General features: G+C 44.9%; 1 protein-coding gene across 1 annotated transcript in view; it reads left to right on the top strand.

The window, feature by feature from the left end:
• AUTS2 (autism susceptibility candidate 2) overlaps positions 1–15534 on the top strand; it is a 565263-nt gene that overhangs the window by 521482 nt on the left and 28247 nt on the right. Inside the window, exon 7 of the mRNA XM_009999154.1 lies at positions 15343–15526. Coding sequence (XP_009997456.1) covers positions 15343–15526 — 184 coding nt within the window. The remainder of the gene's footprint in view (positions 1–15342; positions 15527–15534) is intronic.

Raw genomic sequence — 15534 nt, 5'->3', positions numbered from 1 at the left:
CTCTCTTGCCACTTTGCTAAACTACAGCAAGAGATGGAACTGAAAGCCTCAACTGGGAGGAGTCTTGGGGTCAAAGTCTGTGGAAGAAGATGGAAAGTCTGTAGGACTGCACCAAGATCGGCTGCATCAACTCCATGTTCCCCAAATGGGAATTTGAAACCACCTTCACTTTTGTGCTGCTGAGCATTTACATGGTTCTACCTGAGACAGATCTGAAAGGAGAGAAAAAAAGGAAAAGGGATTTTTGTGGGTATTTGTAGAACTAATTTGACTGCAAGATTATCCACAAGAGTAAAAATATTTACATCCCAGTTGGTTAAAAATCTGTCCTGTATGTCTATTTGTTTAGCCAGCATTAATTACCTAAATCAGCTCCTTCTGGTAAAAGGCTAGTCAGTGTTTGGTTAATTTCCAAGATTCAAATATTTTGCTTTAAATTACTAGAATTCAGACAGAAACACAGTCATGCTGATTTGCTACTGCAGTGTAATGAAAATACACCCACTGCACTGTGAGCAGAAGTGGGGGCTTGGTCCCATGGTGGTATGAAGTGATGGGTGAGGGGACCCAAAATGCCACAGCCCTGAGTTGAGCCCTGTGGGAGGACTCAGGCTGCCAGTGGGAATGGTGGGAGAACAGACACCAAACCCCTTTGCCTTCAACTCCACCAAGCCCCCAAGCACATCCTTCCAGCCTGACCCATGGTTAAGTGAGCTTAAGGATATGCTGAAAGTTAAGCACGTGCTGTAATGCTGGCCTGAAGGGGATGTTTTCCCTGATCAAAGGAAAGGAGGAACAGAGAGAGGGAAAATAAAATGCGAGATTCCGCTGTTGAGATAGAAATGAAAGTTGAGCAATAAAACCTCCTTTCTCACTGTTTGACCTGTGCTAGATGGAGGATGCTCAGATCCTGTAGTCCAGGCCAGCTCTGCAAGGCTCTGTTGAGTGGGGGTTTTTCTGTTCCATCTCTCCAAGGCAGTTATTCAGATAACATGGCAGTTCCTAGCTTGCAGTTTTGCAGTTTGAGGCTCCCAGCTGTCAGGGGGTGAGCTGGGAAGGTTTGGGGCACGAGCTGTTGCTGGAACTTGGCAGAGCTGTTGAACCAGCGGGCAGGGTGTGCAGCCCTGACTGGGAGAGGGTTGTCACCAGCCCCTGTGCTTGTAGGACACTGGGGGTGACCCTGACTGGGGAGAGCCTGCCTGCATGACGCTGTAGCACCAGCGAGCAGGGAAGTGGATGACACCTTTGATTACAGGACATGAAGATCCCAGAACGGGTCCACCCGGAGCTCAACGGCCACTGCTGCTGTGCCAGCTGGGGTGTGTGAGCCCAGGTGGCTCTGCCATCTTAATCCACAAAGCAAATAATCAACTGCTGGTTGGCTAAGAATTTGCAGTCTTCTCATCCAGTTAAATCTGTGCATGAATTGAGGGAGGCCGAGGGCTTTAATGCTGGGGCTGCTGCCACGGGTGCTGCCGTTGGGGGCTGGAGGCTGGAGGGAGGTTTGTGAGTTTCTGTCAGCAGCAATGTCGTTTGGAGGGAGCTGTGCTGGGTCAGGCTAAAGGTGGCTGTAGAACAAAGGAAGTTATGAGAGAAGTGGTTCCTTTGAATTCAGATTATTTCCCCAGACCGGTTTGTAAAAGGGCCGCAGGTGCCAGGAGGGGGTAGGAAGGCAAGGCCAAGGGTGCATTTGTGGAGCTGCTGATCTGCTGGACACTGTGCTGGGAGATTGAATCTTCCTCTCGTCCTTCCAGGAGTGCAGGTGTGACGTGCTCTGTGCTTGCCAGATCTTGAGTGTGCTTTGTGATGAGCAGCAGGGGTGGGAGGACACGTGTGAAGCAAAGCAAAGCTCCATTCCCAGAGGTTCCTTGAGCACTTGTTGGCCTGTCCTGAGCACGACTTGTTTAACATTTGGCTAAAGTTTTGGTCTAAGAAAAAGGCTGATAAAGTCAGTTTGAAGTATTCTGGCAAGCCTGTAATTTGGGAATAGGGACGTGGCTTCTCATTTCCCTGTCCAATACATTTATAAGTAACAAAAGGAAATTGCAAGTTGAATTGTTGAACTCCCTGACACAAGATAATGTAAAGAGCTTAGGAGGATTCAGAGGATTATTACACATCTGTAGAAATAAAAACATGATCACAGTTCTACCAGGATATATCAGTTTGATAGAGGGAGCAACCCTCCAGGTTTGTTATATTAACCACTGTTATATTAACCACTGCGAGGGCTTGGAAGAGCTTTCCCTGTGTGCAGGTTACGACTGAGGGCTGTGGTCACATCATTCCGCTGCGTCTGCAGCTGGTGTGGGGCAAACACCCCATGAAATGGACCTGAGCATTCATTCTGCATGGGGTGGGACCTCTGTGCCTGTCCCTGGAATAGCTGTCTCTTCTGCTTTCTGCCCTCACGTGCGATGTGTTTTGCTGAATTGACACTCGGGTGACTTCTGGAGAGTGGAGATAAATGTGAAACTATGGCGTTTATTCAGCAGAAACCCTGATGATTAGTGGTGCAAACTGTTTATACCTATAGAGTCTTTCTCTTAGGGCTGGGAAACCAGCTGCTTGGCAGCATGGGGCAGTCCTGGGTGAGCTCTGCAATTCCTTCCCTCTGTTTCCAGCATTGTGGGGAGCTGGAACCCCTGTAGAAACCAGCTCTGGGCGCAGCGGGCGGCAGGGCTGCGCACCACCCAGGCTGTGTATCCCGACCAACAGCTGAGCAAACTTATGAAATCACAATTGAGGATGATTATATTGGTTCTGAGGATTAGCACAGCAGGTAGCTGTGTTGGCACAGGGCAGGGTTTGGGCCGAAGGATAAGTACACATTCCTTTCATTACTGCAGCTAATAGGAATCTGCCAGACTTTGAAGCATAGAAAAGCCTCCCTGGCCACCTGTGAGCTAATCACATGGATTTGCCTCATTCTGTATTTCAGCTCACTTGGAGCCTGTAATCTAATTTCCAAACAGAGATGAGAAGAGTGAACAATTAATTTTCTACTTTACATGGCTGTGCTGGTAAACTTTTAATCCTTTTAGAATTACAGTTCCTTGCAACATGGAGGCAACACCACAGAGTCCTGCATGTAAGGCTTGAGTCTTTGCAGCAGTTGCTGGATAATACTTTGCCTCAGTGAGGCACAACATGAATCAAAATAAATTTTAGGAGCACAGGACATTTTTCAAATGGTGTTTGGAAGAATGCACAGGCTAATGATTTCAGTGTTTGTAGAAAATCCCTGCGTTTTGGACTTACAAAATATCTTAAAGCAGAGTTGTCTTCAGCATCAGGCTTTGCACCCCAATGTTGGTGTATTTTCTGCAAGTAAGATGCAGTCATCTTAGTCTTGTATTCTACCAGCTAGTTAACCATATCATAATTAGAGTGGAAGCATGTACGAGGCAGATTTGGCTTTAATCTGTCCTTCATTGCTCACCATTTATTTTGAGACAGAGTATATTTATTTAGATTTTTCAGCTGGGTACTGAGCTGACGTTAAGCCGGGGGTGCTTCCATCTGCTAAAAGCCTGATTTTCGTTTATGGTGGCTTGGTTTTTTGATGTGTTTGTGTGATTGCTCCTCAGACAGTTTATCTGTCATAAAGAAAACACCACTGACTGCTGTTCAGATGTTTTCATTAAGGACAAATCAATCAATGAGTATATTGTAAAGGTGAGCACTGTTGCTCCTGATGTGCAAAGGACCTTTCACACCAATTCAGTGTCTTTTTAGTGATCTGTGTGCAAAGTGCAGAGATTATCCAAATCTCTGGGAAGAAACATTTTAGTTATAGCTTCCTTGAAGACAACATGTGCCTCAGTAACTTATGGTACAGGTAGTTCACAAGTACCTTCATGCTGCCTTTGCACCTTCACTCAGATTTTCCTTTCATGTTGGTAATAAAAACCTGTAGGGTCCCAGATTCCATTTTCTACAAACTACCATAGCTAGTGTTCACTGAAATTTTAGTCAATCTTTCAGCAAAATGTTAGGAACGAGGACGATGAGCACTGCCAGGCCTTTGTTCCACATTACAAGCTGATCATCCAGAGCAGTTAAAGAAAAGACTTTCCTGATTGCATGGAGATAACCAGTTGGCTTGGCAAGTTGCAGGTTGTTATTCCTCCAGGTCTGTTGGAGGGCAGGCACTGTGCTTGATGAGTCAATAGTCCTATCAAAAATCCTATTTCTCAGAGTCCTTCTGTATGCACTTAGAAGGAAAAAAACCACCCTAATGTCATGGATAATTCAGTGAGAGTAGCTCAGCCAGTTTGTGTAAAACATCCAACCTTTTATGGAGCATTTAGGATATAATGGACTGTGCTGTACCAAAATTTACTCTTCCTGGAGCCACCAGCTGCCTTGAGTTCTGTGAAACCAGAGCTGGTTGGTGGCAGGCCTTTCTGATTGCAGCTGACATCCATACAGATTGACAGGCACAAAACAGCATCTCTCCGAGACCTGCCAGGCTCCCGTCGTCTCCCCACCTCCGTGTCTGGACATTAATTTGACTTAGGCAAATAGTCAGATTTCATTTAATTTGTTTATGTAGTTCTGGTGGCTGGAGGGGGCTGCAGTCCCACTCATGGCCTTTTAGTTCAAGTAGCTGGAACAAGCCAGTCCATGTTCAATAGATGGAAAGAGCTGACTGGGAGAGCTGTGGTTGAGAAAATGAGATGCCAAGACAAAACAAACCTTTTAGAGTAATTATGTAGGCCTCTCACTGAGGTAGAGAAGACATAATGAGATTTTTGGATCAGAAAAGGCTGATACTCCTTTACAAATGACTGTAATAAAAAGCTAGAGACTTTAAATTTTTGAAATCTCCTACAGGTTTTATTGAAATGTCACAGTCCTGTTTGTAAAATGCTATAGAATTATGTAAGAAGAAAACTGGTACATGCTAAAGAGCTACTGACATTACCATGCTTTTTTCTCAATTTTATATTCTTTCCTTTTTAATTTCAATAAAATATTTCAAGTCCTTTACCACAGGAAGAATTTGATGCAGAGGTCACATTTACCTACAAAGAAAAACTTTCAATAACTACGATATCAAAGCATTGAAACCCAAAATGGATTGGTAGGTTTTCAGTTAAGTTACAGCTACATATTAAAAACCTATTTGGTATTTTGGCCTTTTCCCTCATCTTTTAAAATAAAACAAATTCATTGGATGTGTTTTATCTCAAGCCAAGAAATTCAGACATTACTAAAAAAAGATAATGGGTGCATTTAATGAGATCCTCCATTGACCAGGAACATTGAAATTTCATGTCTGCTTTTATTGATATATGACCCAGGCCAGAAGAGTTCTGCCTGGCCAGTACTGCATTAGAGCAGCTGGATAATGTCCATCTTTTTCTCTGCAGCCTTGGAAACATGAGCAAAACAGTGCCAAGTGTGAGTGTCCTGTAAAGCAGCACTGGTGGCTGCAGTTGCCATGTGTAAGCTTAGCAGAGTTTTCCTGGAGACACTAATGAGCTAAAATATTTGTCATTAAAAGTGGCTATTGTCATGGTCATGTTGAGCTTCATCTTAGTGTTAGCAAGAGGGGTGTTGGGAGTTTTTAAGCTCTTGGCTTTTATGGTCATCGTGCCTTTAAAAGCAGAATAGCACATTCCTGGCTCTAGAGAGTGAATTCCCAAAGGAACCAGCTGTGTGTGTCTGCTGAGTTACGGCTGTGACACCTCTCGGGGGGAATACAGGTGTTATTTTTCTGTATAGACACATCACACAGATCTCTTTTGCCCTTCAACTGAGCTGCCATCCTAAACTCGATCAGTGTTCATAAGGTGGTAGTTTTCAAGCTGCTTTTGAGAGGTGGTCTTGTGGAAGCTCGTTCAGGTAACCCTGTCAGGCAGGAGCAGGAGGAGCCGATGTCGGGAGCGTTTGAGGGAGCCCTGTGGGGACATGGCCAGGGCAGCAAGGAAGGAGGGTGGTAGAGAAACCCAGTATATTTTTCTCTCCTTGCCCTGTGATGGAGTTAACCTTGTGCTAAGGTTTTCCAGTCCCTATTGGTAATTGGAGAAAATTACAAGCTGTGCAGCGTTGGGCTTTTTTTCCAGCTGGTTTCTGTCCAGCACTGTCACCTCATTTACTCTTGGCGCGTTGGAAGGGCTCTCATCAGGCTTCTGCTCTGCCCACGGGGCAGGGCACTGGGTGTTGTGTGAGAGCTGAAGGAGGAGAGGGGAAAAACACCTTTTGGAGCCAAACCAAAGTGGTGTTGGACTTGACAGGCCTTTGCAAGTCCCAGCTCCTCTCTGAGAACTAGAGGGCTTTGCATCATGTCTTGGCCTGACTCTCCAGGTCTTTGGTCTCTGCTCTCAGCAGTGTCACTCCGCTCCCTCCCAGTGTGTGCTGGAGCTGAGCTGGTTTGGTTTCATGGTCTGGGGACAGGTTTGATGATAAGAACAGCACCTGTCTTGTCCTCCCAGAAGCAGCCAAGCAGATGCATGTACCAGCAGCTTGCCTTGTATGAGACAGCAACTAAACATGTGCTTGAAGAGCACTCACAGGGGTCGCAGCAGGAGATTCAGTCTAGGGAGATTTCACAAGAAGGACATTGTCTCACTGAGCTGGTTTAATTCCTTGGAAGTGTCACAGTAGCAAACACTCAAACTAAATGTATAGAAGTCAACCATGGTAATTGTGGTAGCCCTATTGAAGGCCTCTGGGTCAAAATCAGAGGGGTGGTCTCCAAGGGTGACTTTACAGTAGGCATTTGTTACCGACCTGCAAATCAAGACAACGTGACCAATGAAGTGATACTCAGGTCACTCAAGCAAGCTTTGGGTCAACAAAACCTGGTCATCATGGGAGACTTTACCCAGACGTTTGCTGGAAGAACAACACTGCAGCTCATCTGACCTCCATCAAGTTCCTGGAATGTGTAGCAGTCTGCTTTTCCACACCAGTGTTGGATGGGCCAAGCAGGATTTTTTTTGAGCTGGACTTATACTCAGTAACCAAGAAAACCTGCTCTGTGACATCTAGGGTAGTGACAGACTTGGCTGCAGTGACCACGGGATGGTAGAGTTTGGGACACTGCTGAGCACCATGAAGGTTAATTCCAGGACAAAGGTTTTAGATTTTAGAAGAGCAAACTTCAGCTCACTTGGGGCTCAGTTGGAAGGAATCCCATGGGAAGCTTCCATGGAGGGTAAAGGAGCTAGTGAGTGCTGGGAGTTTTTCAAGAACACCCTCCTTGATATGCAAAACTGGTTCATCCCCTCTAAAGGCAAGGGAAGCAGGTGGAGCAGGAGACTTCCTTGGCTTAACTCTGAACTTCTGGGTCTGCTGAGAACCAAATGGGAAGTGTACCAGAGGTGGAAAAGTGGAACATAACTGGTTGGGAATTACAAGGGCATTGCCTGGGTATGCAGAGATGCAGTTAGGAAAGCAAAAGCTCATCTTGAGCTGACATTGACCAGAGATGTCCAAAGCTTTAAGTAAGGGTTCTTCAGATATGTTAACAGGAAGCAGGAACAGAGAAATAATATTGGTCCACTATTAAACAGGAGAGGTGAACTAGTCACCAACAGTGCTTAAAAGGCAGAGGTCCTCAACACTTTCTTCACCTCTGTTTTTACCAGTGCTGTTGGGTCCCAGGCCATAGGAACAAAAATCCAGCTTGATGCAGACATCAACCTGCCATCAGTGAAGGAAGAGTTGGTCTGTCAGTTATTACAGGAGCTTGGCCTGTACAAATCAATGGGCCTGGATGTCATCCACCCTAGGGTGCTGAGAGAGGTGCTGATGCTGTTGCAAAGCTGCTCTCCATAATCTTTGAGAAGCCATGGAGATGGGGAGATTTCCCTGAAGACTGGAGGAAGGCTCATGTTACCCCCATCTATAAGAAGGGCTCAAAGGAGGACCCAGGTAATTACAGACCCATTAGCCTCACTTCAGTCCCTGGGAAAGTCATGAAGCAAATCCTCCTGGGGACAGTCACCAGTCAACTGAAGCACACGATTGGGAAAAGCCAACATGGATTTACCAGTGACAAATCATGCTTGACAAACCTGATCACCTTCTGTGACACAGACACGTGGGCCAACAGCAGGACTGCACTGAGACAGCAGAAGAAATAACAGGGCGTGGGGGAAGGGTCTCATAGGAAGAGAGACTGGGACATCAGGCATTGAAAAAATTATAAACAAGATAAAAGGGGAAGCAACTGAAATTTTTGAAGGAGTTGGGGATCATGATGGTTTGGAGAGAAGTCTTTTTTTCTCACAGACTCACAAGAACCAAGCGGAATTAAAAGGTGACAAATTAAAACCTTGTGGATGGAATATGTTCATGTGACTTGCTAAGAAGTTTATTGCTATGGGCAAGAACTTGTGAATACTCAGAAAGGCCTTGAGATCTATGTCCATAACAAGCCCATGGTTGTTATCACAATTCTAGAAAATCCTGGAAGAAAATCCAAGGGTATAAGCCAATGTTATCAGAGATCTCAGTTGGACAGGTTTTTTTACATACACTGGCTGCAAGGTTTTTCCACCTGTTTTGGAAAACCCTTGTGTTGGCTGCAGTCAGTGGTGGGACACATGGACCTCCAGCCTGGTTCAATAAGGCCTTGTATGTTGTGAAACTAGAGGTGCTTTGCAAATACTGTGATTACAGGATTTCTTGAATTCAAATGCCAAGTTGGAATAAGAAGCTCAAGCTGTTTGTGCTCAAACTTGTTTTTATTGAAGAATATCCCCCCTGATATGTCAGCATTGCTTCCCCATAGGAGGTTTGCCAGCCCACCTGAGAGAAATCCTCCTCACCAAGCCCTCAGGTGCTGATAGCTGGCTGCTGAGCACCTCAGAGATGCATATTTAATGATGTAATTTATTGCTTCCTAACCAGAAAGGTTAGGAAGCCAAGAGATTTTCCCAATTGGAAATGAACTCCTGGCTCTGTGTGTGTGTGTGTGCACAGTGAAGCAGGACTGATTCTCATGGTGCTGCTTTCTCCTGGGGTCTGTGAGGATGGTAAAATTGCTTCCATCTATTGCCTAGTAAGTAAAATGTGGTGTTTTTTTAGGGGGATGTTTGGGCATTCTGTGCTTCACTTTCCTTTAGAAAGCTACATCACGTTCCTGTTTACTAAGAGGTGCTTTTAATTAGCTTTCACTGTGACACTCACAGTGCAGAGGATATAGGAGCTGCATTTATGGTGGATATTCTGTTTAACACAGGAATGAAGTAAGTTGTTGCATGTGAAATACTGGAGGACTCTGCATTCTCAAAGCAAGGCCAGAAGCAGCTCAGTGACTGAAGAATTGTCAACATCTCGTGCCGTTCCACTAAGTGCGTCTTTTTATTTATCTGCAACTTTAGTATTGACAATTAAACCCATTTCAACATAGCAGATAAACATTTTTAACAGAAGGCAGCAGAATCTTTTGTCCTGAATTATTTTCTTCTCTGTTTTATAGTGAAGTACAAAGTGTGTCACAGGTCTTGCTGTTCAGTTGTACTAAATTCCTGCCCTCTGTGGAATAATTGGTATCAGCAGATGACAGAGCTGCTCGTGACCATGCTTTGGAAGGCATGTTTTTTAATTTGCATAATCAAATACTTTGTTAGTGTCCTTGGAAATCAGGATGAAAGCTGACTGTGTGCTAAAAAGGAAAAACTGTTTTTATCAAATTATGTGTATCTAGTACAACAGATGAATCGCTCTGGGGCCTTTATGATCCATGTTGGCTGGTGGACCCAACAACCTCCTCCACCCTTTGCAGTAATAGTTTCTGTCATCTGCCTTTATTTATCCAAATGTTTCATTGACCAGTGTCTAATCAATATGAAATGTACAATCAGGTCTTAAATCTGACTGATTCTTTCAAGCATGCTTGTGGAAGTAAACCTCCCAGGGCTGGTGGTCAGTGGGGTATATGCATTTTTCTGCATTCATTGACTTCAGAGAAGTTAGGATGGTTTGTGTTGGTTGTGACAGTTTGCACCAACTGCCCACTCATCTGTGTTAAAACTGAAGAAAATAGTTTTAGTATTTTTGAAAGGTCTTAATTCTTTTATAGAATCATAGAATCACAGAATGGTGAAGGTTAGAAGGGGCCTTAAAGATCAGCAGGTTCCAACCTCCCTGCCATGAGCAGGGACACCTCCCACCAGACCAGGCTGCACAAGCCTCATCCAACCTGCCCTTGAACATCTCCAGGGATGGGGCTTCCACAACCTTCCTGGGCAACCTATTCCAGCACGTATCCTCATGGTGAAGAATTTCTTCCTGATGTCTGACCTAAATCTCCCCTCTTCCAGTTTAAAACCATCACCCCTTGTCCTATGACTGCCCTCTCTGGTAAAAAGCCCCTCCCCAGCTTTCTTGGAGCTGCTTCAGGCACTGGAAGCTGCTCTAAGGTCTCCCTGGAGCCTTCTCTTCTCCAGGCTGAACACCCCAACTCCCTCAGCCTCTTTGTAGCAGAGCTGCTCCAGCCCTCTGATCATCTTACATTGAGAAGTTTGCAGAGGTAATACTGTCAAGAGAGGAGTTTACCTTATTAAAGTAATAAAAGAAATGAATATTAATTTTAAATTAAATAATGCTATTAAAGATTTCCTTGGTAGGAATTATCCAAAGATAATGCTGCAAAACACTGAAAACTCCACTATTTTTCCTGCTTGTGCAATAAGGACTTGGAGCTTCATCCAGAACTCTCTCAAGAGAATTGGAAAATTCAGTGTTGATTCTGAATTGCTTTCTTAAGATGCCTGCTTACTCCCAGGCCAGACATAGAGAGGCTGAATCCTAATTTGAACAGAAGGAGGAGTGACAGGGTATTGTATAGTCCTCTTTCCAAATCAAATTCAGTTGTTCCAGACCTGGGCGTGGAAAAGTTGGATGATTTTTTATTTAGAAAAAAGGTTTGGCCACTGTAAGTTGACAGCATCATGCAGGGCATTGTCTAAGGAGATCTAATTCCCAAATACCATCATGTCAGGTCAAAGATGCCCAGTTCCATTGTCCTTGGCTGCCACTCAGGACCTGGCCCAGTTGGTGGTGCCCCAGATCTCATGGTGAAACACCCTGTACTGGCTCTTGGCATCTCCTGTGGTCTTTGGTGCAACCAGATTGTTGAACTTCTCTGCAGACAACAAGTGACCAGGCAAAATTAGTGTTTTCATTATTGGTGAATCTCTGGGAATTTCAAATGTGGCAAATTGCAACAGCAGCAGAACAGTTGGGCTTTGCCTTGTGGCTGTGATGTCCTCAAGTGCCCACCTCTGGTCACCCCTCTAGCTCTTCTGGATCATCCAAAAGGAACAAAGGAGCCACAACATTGAGTTTAGGTCAAATGTTACTGGTTTGGTTGTTAGGAAGTGAGTCCACAGCATTTCAGCTGCATGCTGCCCATTCCCTGTGTTCCTTATAAAAATCCATGTCTTAACATGAGTGCTTGCATGTGTGTTCTCTGTTGGCAGTGTGCACATGTCTGTCAGATATGGGTGTAAATATAACTGCTTACGTGTCACACGTGGCATATGCAGACTCCTGGGAGTGCCGGTGTGTATGTGTATGTATAAAACAGAAACTCTCAGCTCCAGAGTCTCTCCAGCTCACTTGCAGTCATTTGGTTTGCTTACAGGTCTTCCCAGTGTGGCCTTGTCTGCTCCTCTGCTGTTACTGAGCCAACCAAGTCATTATTATCCTGTAGGCACAGCAAACTGCCCTTGTGTTACTGAGTCCTGCATATGGAGAGATCCCCACGTTGTGTGTTAAGTGAAAAACTGCCGAATTTGAGATGTAAAACACATCAAAGGGCAAAGACAGGAAGGGAAGATAATGGAAGTTGCATGTCCTGTCTGTGTGGGACAAGCTTAGCCAGTGTTGCTCCTCAGTTCTCAAAGGGCATTGAATTATGGCTTTATTCTTTTTCTGGTAAAGAGAGTGACTGCTGCTGGATGCAGTTATCAACCCAGTGGAAAAGGGAAGCCTGTGTTACATCACAGTCACTGCTCTACTGAATACTCCTGCAGTCATTTTACTTTCTCCAAAGCAGAGTATGGAGCCTGCCATCAAATGAAGTTCACTTGCTTGCTTCTTTAGCTGTTGGATGGAAATTTATTCCTATGATGTATAAACTCAGAAGCTTGGGTTGTTGGATTGTCTGCTAGACACTGGAACAGGTTGCTCAGGGAAGTTGTGGCTGCCCCATCCCTGGAAGTGTTCACGGGCAGGTTGGATGGGGCTTGGAGCAACCTGGGCTGGTGGGAGGTGTCCCTGCCCATGCAGGGGGTTGGAACTGGATGGTCTTTAAGGTCCCTTCCACCCAAAGCAGTTTGTCGTATGATAGTGACATGAAGAATTTTTTTCCCACTTGGTTTTTACACCAAACCAGCCAGTCAACATTCAGAAATAATGTGCAAAGACCTGCTGGTAGAAAAAGAGCAATCTTACCTGTATGACCTTGAAGTGTTGTTAATGAAGACTTGAGCCCTCCTTATGAAACATACAATGGATAGCATACATCACTGATGTGGGATTTCAACTAAATAGATACTGTGGGGTGAAGAATTCTTTCTCATTTATCTATTATAATTACCAGCCATGCAGGTACCAGGCACACTGGGGTTAGAGACTCCTGGACATCTGGTCCAATTTTGGACTGCAGTGTAGGTGGGGTAAGGGAGAGGCAGAAGCTGTGCACATGTTCAGTGTTTGACGTTTGGAGTTATATTATCTTTGTAACTACAGCATCTTCTAAGCTGTGAACTAACAGGAATGGTACTTAAGGGGCTGTGTGATGAAGATATAAGCAGCAGCAAAAGATACCCAGGAGACAGTAGGATTCGTGGCCCTTTTCTCCAGGGGAGGAGGAGAGACTGCGTGAGGAACAAACTCCCCAACAGAGAGCTGTGCTGAATGAATGTTACACACACGAGAGTCACTAAAAATACCAAATGGAAGGATTTAATGAATGCAGTGAGTGAGTGGGAAGGTGCTCCCTGTAGGTTTGGAAGTCTCACCTCTGGAGGATTTTCAGACCACCTTCTGTTTAATCATCTTGTAGGGAGTTTCTAACAACAAGGTTTGTGGGGAACAGTCCATATTCTCTCCCTCACATAAGACTAAACAAAGCTAAGCCCTAATTATTATACCTTGCTGTCAAAAAAACAAATTGTCATAACTGGTCCATCTGTAAGGACTAGGATCATAGAGCCACCTATTACTGAACAAACTGTTGTTCATTTCTTTCCTGCTTGGGGACCTGTCAACACACGTGGCCATCTCTGTCTAACTTTTAGTAATGTTTGATCAAACAGGATTGGTTCAGAATGCAAATGGATTTTCATTTCTTTATAACCTGCAGTTGAATTGCAGTGAGGTAGACCTTGGGCATACAGCAGAGTAATTATTTTTATTCCTCTGGAGTCCTGCTCCTGCCCCCATGGTCTTCTGATCCAAATTTGTAGAGGAGCCTCTGTGCCTGTTACAGATCGCAGCCTCCAGAAGTGATTAAAGTACATCCTCATCAAATGAGTCTGTTTACTTCTTTTCTGCTCCTTCTCCCTTTCCCCTCTTTACCTCCCTTTTGCCTCCAAAAGGAGTTCTCCCCAGCTTCTGTCCACAAACTATTAAAACAGCCTGAACTCCGGTTTACCAGGCTGCTTGCCATTGCCCAGTAAAGCACTTGGTAACAGGGAACTGACCTGTTTTGCTGAGATCTCTGCATAAAATTAAACCCAGGTGATGGGATGTGTCTTGAGACCTCCCTCGCAGCCTGAGAGCTCTGAAGGTTGCAAGCCCTGGTGGCTGTGCCCAGGCTGTGGACTGGCACATCTTTATTTGCACTCCTTTACTTCAGGGTTTGAACAGTATAGCTGTCAACAGTATTATTTTGTTGTGCATTTAGTCATTTTACCCTTAAAATTGGCAGAAGAATGAGTAAGGTTTCTCTGTCTTTAGATTATTTAGAACTCTGAATACTTTATTAATCATAAACTTGCCCCAAGCCCCTTTATTCTTGCTGTTTTCCTTATGCTTTATGTCTGTAATTGGCAAAGGTGTAAGGGCAGCTTTTCAGAGCTGCTGACTGATGCTGCCCTAAATGCTTCCCCTCCAGATATTGCCTTTGCCAGTCAGCAGCATTCCCCCAGATTTATCCAAAGGGGTGCCAGGCATCAAATACTCAGTGGCAGAACTTTTGGAGTGTGATTCAAATGGGAAATTGCTGTAGAATCCCACTGAGCAAAACTCCACTGTAGGAAATGTTGAAATGGTAATAATATTCACTGTTATTAAAAAGCTGGAAGACAAAACCAAGTAATTCCATGAAAAGCCAAACCTAAAAAACTGGAGTTGCTTTTAAGAGATGTTTTAAGGTTCAGAGCTCTTGTAATAAGGGGTAGAGCTCACCCTGGTTTCCCTGCCTCATGGGGTCAGTAAGGGAGCAATGACTGAATAACAGTAATAGAACATAGCAGTACTGGGCAGGGTCTCTGCTCTACCAGGTGGTTTATTTTAAGGAGAGTTACCAGGGAAAGAAGGTGAGGGCCAGATGGACATGCTCACAACTCTCATGTCTTCAGAGAAGATCTATTCAAGGACTAACCATGGTGCCTTCTCATCTGCTTTGGCCATTCTTCTGATAAGCAATGTCCAAAATTAATGTTACTGAAAGAAAAATCGAGGCAACAAAATGTTACTCCCTTTAAGCTTTTTGTTCTGTTCCATTTGTCAAACCAAATTAGGGATGTGCCTGGAAAACAAGGGGCTCTCCAAGCAGAGGAAGCCATGGATGGAGCCCGGCAGCCTGCACTGTAGCAGGTTGTGCTTCTGTGACTCAGGAGATCATTTCAGTGGTTTCTTTGTGATCATTTAGGGACTGATTTTGCCAAATAAATGTACAGATGATATTACCTACACTCACCATTTTATCAGCGCTGGTTTATGGCCTCAAATCTTGGGAGTCATGCGATTAACTATTGGGCAAATCCGATTTGTTTCCTAAAAATTGATGTAACCCTAGCATGGTTGCACAGGGACGCTGGGAAATGGATCCCTGGGAGACAAGGTATGGATGACCCGTTACATATTTTGCTACAGGGACAGAAGGAAGCAAAGGCAGAGGTGGGGATGTTTGGGGAGGGAGGCCTTTTTGAGCGCACTCGAACCAGCTCAGCTTCTGTGTACTTGCTTTTCTGTCAGTGGAAACTTTCTCCTTGTGATAGAAGTATTAGGAGAAGGCCTTGAGGGTTAAGGATGCTGCTGGAAATGACTTTTGGGTTGGGTTGGGTTTCACGTTGTCGTGGTCCTTGATGAAGACAAAGCAGGGCTGGTTTCGCCGCTCAGCTGAACTGTCCCCTTTTGTCGTTGCAGATAAAGAGTTGGGAGTCAGCACGCCAGCTGAACATGCCGACCCTGGTGCTAGGGGCCCAGCTGTCCCCAAAATATCAGGATTAGAACGCAGCCAAGAGAAGAGCCAGGACAGCAGCAAAGACCCCATCCTTGAGCCTGTGGTGCCTAAAGACCCTTGTCCTCAGGTCACGCAACCTCTGGCCCCGCCGGAGC

Source organism: Chaetura pelagica, unplaced genomic scaffold (genome assembly GCF_000747805.2).
Source record: "Chaetura pelagica isolate M959 unplaced genomic scaffold, ChaPel_1.0 scaffold230, whole genome shotgun sequence".
Taxonomy (NCBI): domain Eukaryota; kingdom Metazoa; phylum Chordata; class Aves; order Apodiformes; family Apodidae; genus Chaetura; species Chaetura pelagica.
The sequence above is the reverse complement of the archived record's forward strand: the minus strand, read 5'-3'. Positions and strand labels throughout refer to the sequence as shown.